This window comes from Nanorana parkeri, unplaced genomic scaffold (genome assembly GCF_000935625.1).
Source record: "Nanorana parkeri isolate BGI_ZX_2015 unplaced genomic scaffold, ASM93562v1 scaffold451, whole genome shotgun sequence".
In the NCBI taxonomy this organism is placed as follows: Eukaryota; Metazoa; Chordata; class Amphibia; order Anura; family Dicroglossidae; genus Nanorana; species Nanorana parkeri.
Genome location: NW_017306719.1, coordinates 316038 through 326371, shown reverse-complemented (window position 1 = coordinate 326371; position 10334 = coordinate 316038). Strand labels below are relative to the sequence as shown.

Here is a 10334-nt window from a genome sequence, read left to right as displayed (position 1 = left end):
TATATATAGACCTATATATCTATATATAGATAGATATATAGATATATACACACAGTATATATATATCCATAGTGGAGAGCCCCACCAAGAACCCCAAGTCTGAATTAGTATGAATGCATTTGTATGGTTTCCTGTAGGTTCGACTGTTCTATGATACCTTCTGCAAAATAATAAAAAAATAAACTTGTGTTAAAATGATCCATGTATGTGGTAAACCATTAAAACAGCAAGAATTAATTCTCCCTTGTTTGTCGTCATCCAGCTAAGAAAAGTAGCAGGAAGGAAATGTGGTTTAGCATGCAAGGTGTATTGTGGCCTCTTGCAGATATCAGTGGTTCAGCAAAATGGCCAGGTAAGTGGTTTGCACGTATTTAAAAGATGCCATCTGCTTGTTTTAACAGAGTGATCTTGTTTTTGTGTGGACCCAATGGACTTCAGGTTTAGGAACTATTTATGTTGGCTGTGCTGTGGATAACCGCAGCTACAAAAATAGAATAATGTGGGTGTTCAGGTAGAGGCACTGCTAAGTTCAGACGTCAACAAGTGTATTCATATTAACAAATATCCGTCTATCCTGGCGAGATGTAATAGCACTGGCTTTGGAACGGGAGTCCCGAATTTCTAATTTTGACTTCTTGTTTCCTGTACATAGTAATATGTTGGATTAATTGTCCGGTTAAAGATGAGAGAAGGAGCAAAATAGCAATTTCTAAACAAAGTATACATAAATAAAAATGAAAACTAACAAGTACTTTGAACATTTAAATTCAATGTACAAACTGTCTATTCAAGTCACTTTTGATACCTGTCTGTGTTTCTAAAAATGGCTTCATAAACAGGCTGTGGGGGGAATTTATCAAAACTGGAGCAGACAGAAACTGGAGCCGTTGCCCATGGCAACCAATCAGCTTCTCTCTTCAGTTTCATAAGTTAAGATTTGAAAATGAAAGAGAAAAGTTGAATGTTTGCCATGCATAGTTGCTCCAGATTTTGATAAATCCCCCTGCTCAGATTTATGTCAAATCAATTACAGTAAGGATAAAATAGAATTGTGTCTCTAATTACCATTATCCAATCTGAAAACAATTTGCATATTTTAAAGTGGACCTATACCTAAAAGTTAAAGAAGAACTCCAGGAAAACTTTTTATTAACCCATGAAGTGGGGTTACCCCTGTCCCGGTTAAGTGCTTGTTTGTGTCTAGATGCAAAAATAACAAAGCTATACTCACCTGAAGCTACGAACCGGCCAGCTGTCACATCGCTTCCTCCAGCCTGTGTCCTCTTCCTCAGGTCTATACACAGTATATAGACATGATGATTTACGGGACCTTAGACCGCTGCAAAGGAGGGGGAAAGAGGCTCCCGGGACCGGTCTAAGAACAAGCCAACTTGGAGCATCCGGTGAGTACAGTAATACTTTTTTTAACCTAAGCAAAAACAAGTAGCTAACCTTTGCAGTGCGGGGGTAGCCCCACTGCAGGGGTTAATATTTTTTTTTCCCTGGAGTTCTTCTTTAAAGTTGTACTAAGAACCTGAATGTGTCTTGCTATCAGCCTCCTATAATTGCTTGCACAGCAGCACTGGGAAAGAAAGGCTAAACACTAAGCGGTATAGGGAATTTTCTAATAGGAGAGAGCAGAGTAAGCTAAAGCAAATCTGATCTTTAGATCCTCCACTACAAAAGAGATCAAGTGACAGAATGCCAAGAATTGTGTCCACACGACAGGTAACAGAAAGATCTGGGCACAGCAATTTCTACAAAAAAGTAAACATTTTAGCCCTACTTTTGTACCCTGGCAAGACAAAGATTTTAGTTAACATTAAATTAAAAGTCTTCTCAAAAGGGACCAGCATGAATGGATGAACTGATACAGCTTTTCCATGTCCCATGAATTATACATACAGTATACACTCGGGTGGACCTTGACATTTCATAAAATTCTGGTTATTAGGTACTTGCACCTATCTTCATTGATGGCAAGCTACACTGTTTGCTGATTGGGTACTGCATATAATATCTATTTTGTCCGACCAGGATTTTCCATCATATGATTATTTTCTTCTTATTAGTTTACGTCTTTTTATTAGCCAAATCCACACAACCAAGTCCTGATGGTAACTCTAGGTTAGAGCATTATAAGAAAACGGAAGGCAAAAAAAGGATCCCATCCATGCCGCACTGACTGTTAGGGTAAAGCCTTATGGTTTCAACCTCAACTGTTAGCGTGGCACCCAGTCTCAACAACATTAGACTGTAAAAAAACTTGGAACGTCTCCAGCTTGCTATCTCTGCCAATGCAATGTGAAACGGAATAATGATATATTTTCAAAACAAACTGTGAACCTGAAACCAAGTTAAACATTGTCATTCCCAAATCAATCCATTACAGATGACTCAATGACGCAATTTAAACATCTGCCATGCTGATGACTTAAATGCTGCACACAACAGGGAGAAACACAAACCATACAGCAGTCTGTACTTTTTAGACATGGTGTAGGGTTGTCAGTTCAGGGCACTAGAGACGAGCAATGCTTAACAGCAAATGGCCATGTCACATCTTAACTATGCGGTCCCACCCTTTGAGCACTCTGTAGTGTTAACTGTAAGTACGGTACCTGGATCTGTTCCATATCAGATATATTAGTTGAACTCAGGAAAAAAAAAAATCACTATATTAATTTAAACTTGATTAATATACACCGACGACAGGCAGTTAGGAAGCGGTCAATGCATGTGGTTTGTCTCAAATCTGTCAGTGAATGACGTAGTTGATATTAGTTTAAATATGAAGTCCTTCAAAGTGCCAACACACAGGTTCATCCACAGCGGATGCAACCATTTCAAGCAATACTTGCATCAGTTGGACCGTGGACATTCAGCATCATTTATTGAAGTGTTTCAAAGACCAGCTGCCTAAGACTGCCATCAATACAAGTAACCAACACATCTATTGCACAGAAACAAAAGAAATCAACAAGAATATTAGTAGAAAGTGCTCTTATCTGCTGTGAAATGATTAGTAACTGTCCAATCAAAAAAGGACCAAGTATACACACCCCATTATTTTTTAAATTTACTGGAAATTCATATCCAGACTGGTTTTGTCTAGGGGAGAAAATGAAGTAGAAATACTAACCTGGTTCTCGGTCCCTCCTGATGGGACCAATACCAACAGCCTCTTCTTCCCCAGGCTCCAGTGGTCTAAAGACCTATGACCAGGACTGAGACCAAAATGAGCGGTTTTAATTAAAAAAATATTTTTAATACTGCAATGGTATCTGACAGTTACACTCCCAAAACCTCAATTAGACTAACTGAGTTTAGTTGAGGTCTTGGGAGAGTCTCACAACGCCTTTTGAACTGAGTTGGTGAGCCGACACTTTGTTTTGTTTGACTTTAAACACGGAATTTAATTCTATCAATCTCATGAAGCAACAGGGCAGGTGGTGTGTGTACATGCCACAGGATGCGTCAGTTTTGTGTGCATTGGACTAATATGGCCACTATTTCAGTTTGGCTCATGGGTGCATATTGCACTACTAGGTATTACGCGATGTATAGAAGTGAATATGCTCTAGAACGCAATCCATTAATGTCATCTACTGACTATATGGTCTACAAAGATAGACTTTTACTCTCCATGCTGATCACTTTGATCTGGGGAAGTATTGAACGATCATTTGCCATATGCTTACATGCTTGGATTGCTATATTATTATTATTATACAGGATTTATATAGCGCCAACAGTTTGCGCAGCGCTTTACAATATAAGGAAGACATTACAATCACAATACAATTCAAGACAAGATGGTAAGGAGGGGCCTGCCCGTGAGGGCTTACAATCTAAAAGGGAGGGGCAAGTGATACATGAGGAGGTAGCTGTGAGGGGAATTATTTGAGAACGTGATGGTTGAGTGGTTAGTTTGAGGTGGGATATGCTTCCCTGATCATTTTAATATGATCATTAGCCACATTTTTTATGAGGATTCTTTCTGCAGTAATGAACAGGATATATGTTGACTTACAGTGGTGACCATGGAGGCCTGAGGTACTTAACAATGCGGGACAATATCACTTGTTGGAGGATAGTATTTGTAATTGTGGATAGTGGAGTAAATAACTTGCATATCTCTATTACAAGCGCATATGGGTGGCAGTCTTCCTGAATGGCTTGAGAACCCTTTATAAACCAGTTTAATTATATCACAAGGACTTGAATGAAGGACTTACGTTATGTTAGACCATGCGGTTACAGTTTTATCGATTTTATTCATGTGTTAAATGTGAATATGAAGGTTATTATAGTCGGATGATTGAATAAAAGTGCAATGATTATTTTAAATGAAGTGGTGTTATAATGTAGTCTAGTCCAGGGGTAGCCAAGCACTGGTCCTCCAGCTGTGGTGAAACTACCGGGAGTCATGTCTGTGGCTGTTAGAATGTTGCAATGCCTCATGGGATTTGTAGTTTCACCACAGCTGGAGGACCAGTGTTTGGCTACCCCTGGTCTAGTCTACAGAACGCAGAGGTGTTTTTTTTATATGAGAACCGCCTGATCTATATTTTGCAATTCATATAGCGGTTTGTTTATTTTTTATCCATTTATTTTTTTATTCACGCTACAAATAATCCTATTCCTGCTTTGATGCTCAGATTAGAGTTTAGGACCTGAGAAAACAAATAAACATTCCTAAGTGTTACAGGATCACATTTTAATACTCTAGTAATGCAGTAATGCAGTTCTCACAACAATAATCTAACTGTATATACTGCCATGGTAGTAAATAATAAAATCATATCCCATGCAAAATATACTGTACCTGCATAGATCACTCCAGAGTACAGCCTTTCACAAGAGTATATCCTGTAAACCTCAGAAAATCTTAACATGAACAGAGTTCACACTACCAAGCTATCCACAGTTCAAACTGTCCGATGATCACCTGATAAAGATTTGCACTGTCATTCTGCACACTTCTGGGATTCTCTGCTTGCATAGGGACATTGTTCTGGGCCGCAGTGCAAGAACCGTGTCAGGCTTCATCACATGTTTTGTACACTTCTTTGTACATTGGTGGTCAGGAGTATAATACATATGCACAGAAATTATGTGAAGAGGCTTCTAGTTTAGACCGTAGCAGGCTCTCCATCCAATATGGCACACATTTTTTATTTAACGAGCACTACCATCAGAAGGCATACTACGGGAAACAACACACTTTGACATTTGCAGCTATGTGTGCATCCTGTAACACAGGTTACATTTTAATGCTGAGACCCCAGCAACAGGCAACGACACATATTAAATACATACAGTACATATAAGGAAACTGATTTGACTGTCAAACGATTTTTAATTCTGTCCATCCATTTCTCAGATTTAAACAACCCTATCATACTGCACCGCCAGGTGGATGATAGCATTTACATTACAGGTACACTGTGGTGTCTGCCCACCTCTCTGCTGACTGGACAGTGAATAAGCAGCGGCAGACTGATGAGGTCATTCTTCTGCTCATTCTGCTCCCTCCCTTTATCAGCATGTGCCTTGTTATCACATTTGCATACAGCACACCTAATTGGTTTTAGACCTGTACACCACTCCCCTAATGTAAGTGCTGCTGTGGAGGGTAATGCAAGAGGCTGATATCAAATCAATTGTAGGTACTTACACTAGTTGCATTAAAAAAAATATAATAATATATTGATTTATTAATCAGTACATAATTGTCTTAATTGAGTCTTATCTGCCCAGAGTTCAGCCTCAAGACTATGAATTGGTTTATGTAAAACTAACCCTATCAACCCAGCACAGCCAGTCAAAAAGTATTTAGAGGTGCTTGTAAGTACTTTCTTAACCATACTGAGTGCCTCAAAGAGACCACAAAGCTGGCAATGTGCCATGTCCCTCTGACCAACAGAGAGTCATGACTTGCAAGAAGCATAACATGACTTTACCTTCCGAGATGTAGTCAGTATTTGCAAGCTGAAGTTCAGGGCGTAAGAATGCATGGGTCATATATATTGTAAAAATAAATAAATAAAACAGGAAAAGACATGCATATAACGGGAATACCTCCTTTAAGGAAACTCCGTCCTCAGGGACCCTTCAATGTATCCCATTCATCCCCTTTGTTGGTGTCAGTGGAAGTAAAATAAACCCCATTGTTGGTGTCAGTGGGAGTAAAATAAACCCCATTGTTGGTGTCAGTGGGAGTAAAATAAACCCCATTGTTGGTGTCAGTGGGAGTAAAATAAACCCCATTGTTGGTGTCAGTGGAAGTAAAATAAACCCCATTGTTGGTGTCAGTGGGAGTAAAATAAACCACATTGTTGTTGTCAGTGGGAGTAAAATAAACCCCATTGTTGGTATCAGTAGGAGTAAAAAAAAAATTGGTATTAGTGGGTGTAAAGTACGTTCTACCATCAGTGGGGGTAAAAGAAACCCAATGTTGTTAAAGTGGAACTCCAAATTTGCTAATAAAAGTATAGTTGCATAAGTAATTACCTCATTAACGCTACTCTGGTTTTCAATTTCTTCACAAATCCCCATCCTGTCCATGATTACAATGAAAAATCCTTAAAGGTTCCAGTACGTCCAGCTGTGTGACAGTATGCATCACGCTGTCTGTCATTTGCCATGTCATTTATTCTTCCCTCTGTAGTTAGAGGGTCTACAGAGATGACATAATAACATAAGGAACACTGATGCTTTGTGGGACTGAATAGTATCTATTTTCAATAATCACACCCAGTAATGCCCACTGACCAAAAACTGAGTTCTGCCCTGCCCCTTTGTTTTGCTCAGCGTTCCTTAGAGCTCCTGGTTACAAATGAGCTAAATTTGAAGACACTGTGAGCAGACTTATGAACACTTCCCACACTCCAATCACTATGGAAGGTGCCCTGGCGATGGCCCAGCCCCTTTGTTTTGCTCAGTGTACCTTAGAGCTCCTAGTTACAAATGAGCTGAATTTGAAGACACTGTGAGCAGACTTATGAACACTTCCCACACTTCATCCACTATGAGTGGTGCCCTGGTGATGGCTCTGCTCATCGTACCTCAGATCTCCTAGATGCAAAGGAGCAGAGGACACTGAGACTTCCAAGCAGCTCACTCTGGCAGCTCTGTCACTCTGAGAGCTGCTCTACACTTTCTATAATAAAGTGCAAAAAAAAACCCTAAAAATATAGTTAGCGAAAGTCGCCTATAAAATCTTGATCTTCTCTTCACTCCAAGACTACTAACTCAAATGTCTCCCAGATCAGTGCTCTTGTGTAACAAGTCGGAAACACACATCCACCAATTTCATTACCTTCCCATCATAGAAAGGTAAAAAAGCTCAATAGATCGTCCCTTTGGTTCTCCACAATTCCAACTCTAAATTATGACCAGGTAATAATGTTTCACCACTTCTCCTCCCCTTCTCTATGTAGTTAAGATCTCATATACTAATTCTTGATAAATGATTCAAAATAAACTTTATGCATGCTTTAATGTCAGTGGGAGCAAAATAAAACCCATATTGTTAGATTCAGTGGGAATAATAAGTATCATACCATTGCTTTAAGTGGGAGCAAAAAGAGTCCTATGATCAAATTGGTGTTTAGTGCTTACATACCAGATCACACATCCCGGTGCGGCGGCTGCTCTCTAGTTGGAGCTGAAACTATCCTGCCATGGTGGGGCCCAGACCTGACAGTGCTCAGATCATCTGCCCTTTCGGGTGCTAGAACGTGGAGCGTCTCACAGAAACCAAAAAAGAAAAAGAAAATCTCCCCTGCATTCATATTTCCTCACATATTCATGGGAATTTGTCACAAGTGCCTTGCTTAAAGGAGAACTATGGGGTTAAGGCTTTTCCCCATAGTTCTCCTTAGGGTAACGGGAGGACACAAACTAGCATCCTCCCGTCACCCTAAGCTCAGTATACCGCGAGCTGTAGCTCGCGGTATACTGAGACGCCGCAGTATACCGCAAGCAGCTGCTCGCGGTATACTAAGACGCCGCAGCTGAAGCGGATCCCGACAATTATGTCTGGATCCGCCCAGCTGCGTGACTGACAGCTGGCTCTTCCTATCTAGAGGCAGAGCCAGCTGTACCTGCCTCCTCCCCTGTCCGTTCCGCCAGTCAGCGCTGGCGGATCGGAGTGGGGGGAATCCAGCCCCTCCCCTGTCACGGCAGAGGGCTGTGACAGGATCGAGAGGTGAGCGAACGCCGGTATGTGTTCTCTCACCTCTCGATCTACTGACCCGACCTGTGACGGTCTCATTGTCAAGGGTCGGCTAGAACTATGAGGTGAGTGAAAAGCACTCACCTCATAGTTCTCCTTTAAGGTAGAACCATGGGAAGAGTGAGATACACTCATCCCCATAATTAGAGCTGACGTGTGACAATGAAGCTATCGAACGTGAGCTCTATTGATCGAGAACTGGGCAATCACATATCGCCGATTGCTCAGTTCCGGATCATCTCCCTGCAGGGATTCCCCACTCCCCTCTCACTGAATGGAGGAACGGACGGGGAAGGGGGCAGGCACAGCTGGCTCTGGAGAAGCAGAGTCAGCTGTCAGTCAGGTAGTGGAGTCACAATATATGCTGAGTTTTGGGTCACAGGAGGGCATTAGTATATGTCCTCCCCTGACCCTAAAGAGAACTACAGCCAAAAAGATTGGGTCATTCCCAGATAGCAAGGATAACTTGCCACAAACTTGTGTCAGGGTTAAATTGTAATTCTTGTTAACTTGCCGCACACATTCCTGGCACGTTGTAGACTTGCAGAACACTCGCAGCACAAGTTCTAGTTGACACTTTTTGAATTTGTAGCAAATTTGCTTGGCAAGTCTACAGCAAGAGTCTTGCAGGTCTGAGCAAGAGCTCTGCAAGGTCGCTGGTCTGGAGACTTGCAATGCAGACTTGCTGTAATTGTGCAACAAAATTGTGAAGCTTGGCAAGTCTGCAATAGTTTAGCAAGTCATTTTCAAACTTGCACCTCAATTGCTTGCTATCTGAGTTGTTCTCTTTTAAAAATAAATCTTATTATCAGAAAGCAGAGTATTTTTTACATTATGATAGTGTTCTGTAGCCACTTAAAATACAAATACCAGAGTTGCACAGCTACAGTACATACCTCCCGGTTGTGATGGGTCACGACTACTGGAGAACAACCTTTTCTTATAAGAAAGTACAGTAGTAAATGCTTCTGAAGAGACTCTCCGAGATTTCCAGAGCTGTAATCTGAATACAGAGCTTACAAGCATCCCAAAACCAAAGCGCTGAATGAAAAGGAAATTGACACCACCATTAGTTGGCTTCTGAAGCTGACATACATAAAGCAAACAAGAAAATCGAGTAAATTAAACCAATACCATTTGAAAGAAAAAAATATTTAAAAAAAAATCCGCAATGACTACATACTCTTCATGCTTTAAACTTAGCCTGTTGGTTCAACTCTCTTTGTATGGTGGCCTCAGGTTCAGGTTTTGCTCTCTGCTTGCTGACTATGTTTACCTTCAAGGTGCCTGAGGATTCCAAAATCCCTTTTACTAGGAATTTATATTACAAACTGCTTCCTGGTTCATACCTGGCTTGATTACTGCTAGGACTTCCCGTTGGCCATCGAGGCTGTCCATCACATTTGACAGCCAACATGCTACTTATAGACCCGAAAGCTACATGATGAGCGAATCACATTAGGATTAGCTTACACAGAGGCTGCTTTCTACCGTCAGTTTTGATCTGTTTCTACAATAATTACATAACAGCAAAGAATAGCACACAATTACTAGCGCCCAACTGCCCTTTACCCTGACAGTCTCCCTCTTACACTGGAAACCTGACACCCCTACGCGGGCCTCCAAATCGATTCACAAGCATCTCATCAATGCAGCACGCACGATTATCCCCCGCCACTGGCGACAGGAACACACACCCACAATCAACGAATGGTTCACACAGGTCGGACATGTATATGAAATGGAAGAGCTGCTAGCCACTAGACAGGACACCCTAGACCAGGGGTGCCCCATATTGCAGGACCGGACCGCACTGAGACTGTGCGGCCCGGTAACATTTGATCCGCGGACCGGTACAGGTCCGCGGACCGGGGGTTGGGGGACCACTGCCCTAGACAACTTCAGAAAGACGTGGGCATGCTGGACCCACTATGTCACAACGGCCGACTTCAAGGCAATGCACCATGGAGGCTCTTAAGTGACGGGCTACTAAAGGCACCTTACCCTCAACCACTGTCCACCCCCGCATTACCAGACAAATACTCACAGACCTTATCTAGACTATATTCATCCACCCTCCCCATGCCCTCGT

General features: G+C 41.6%; 1 protein-coding gene across 1 annotated transcript in view; it reads right to left on the bottom strand.

The window, feature by feature from the left end:
• LOC108790133 (probable enoyl-CoA hydratase echA8) overlaps positions 1–9275 on the bottom strand; it is a 53155-nt gene extending 43880 nt beyond the window's left edge. The window contains exon 1 of the mRNA XM_018560342.1: positions 9139–9275. Within this exon, the coding sequence (XP_018415844.1) occupies positions 9139–9268 (130 nt within the window). The 5' untranslated portion in view covers positions 9269–9275. The remainder of the gene's footprint in view (positions 1–9138) is intronic.
• Between the last annotated feature and the right edge of the window lie 1059 nt (positions 9276–10334).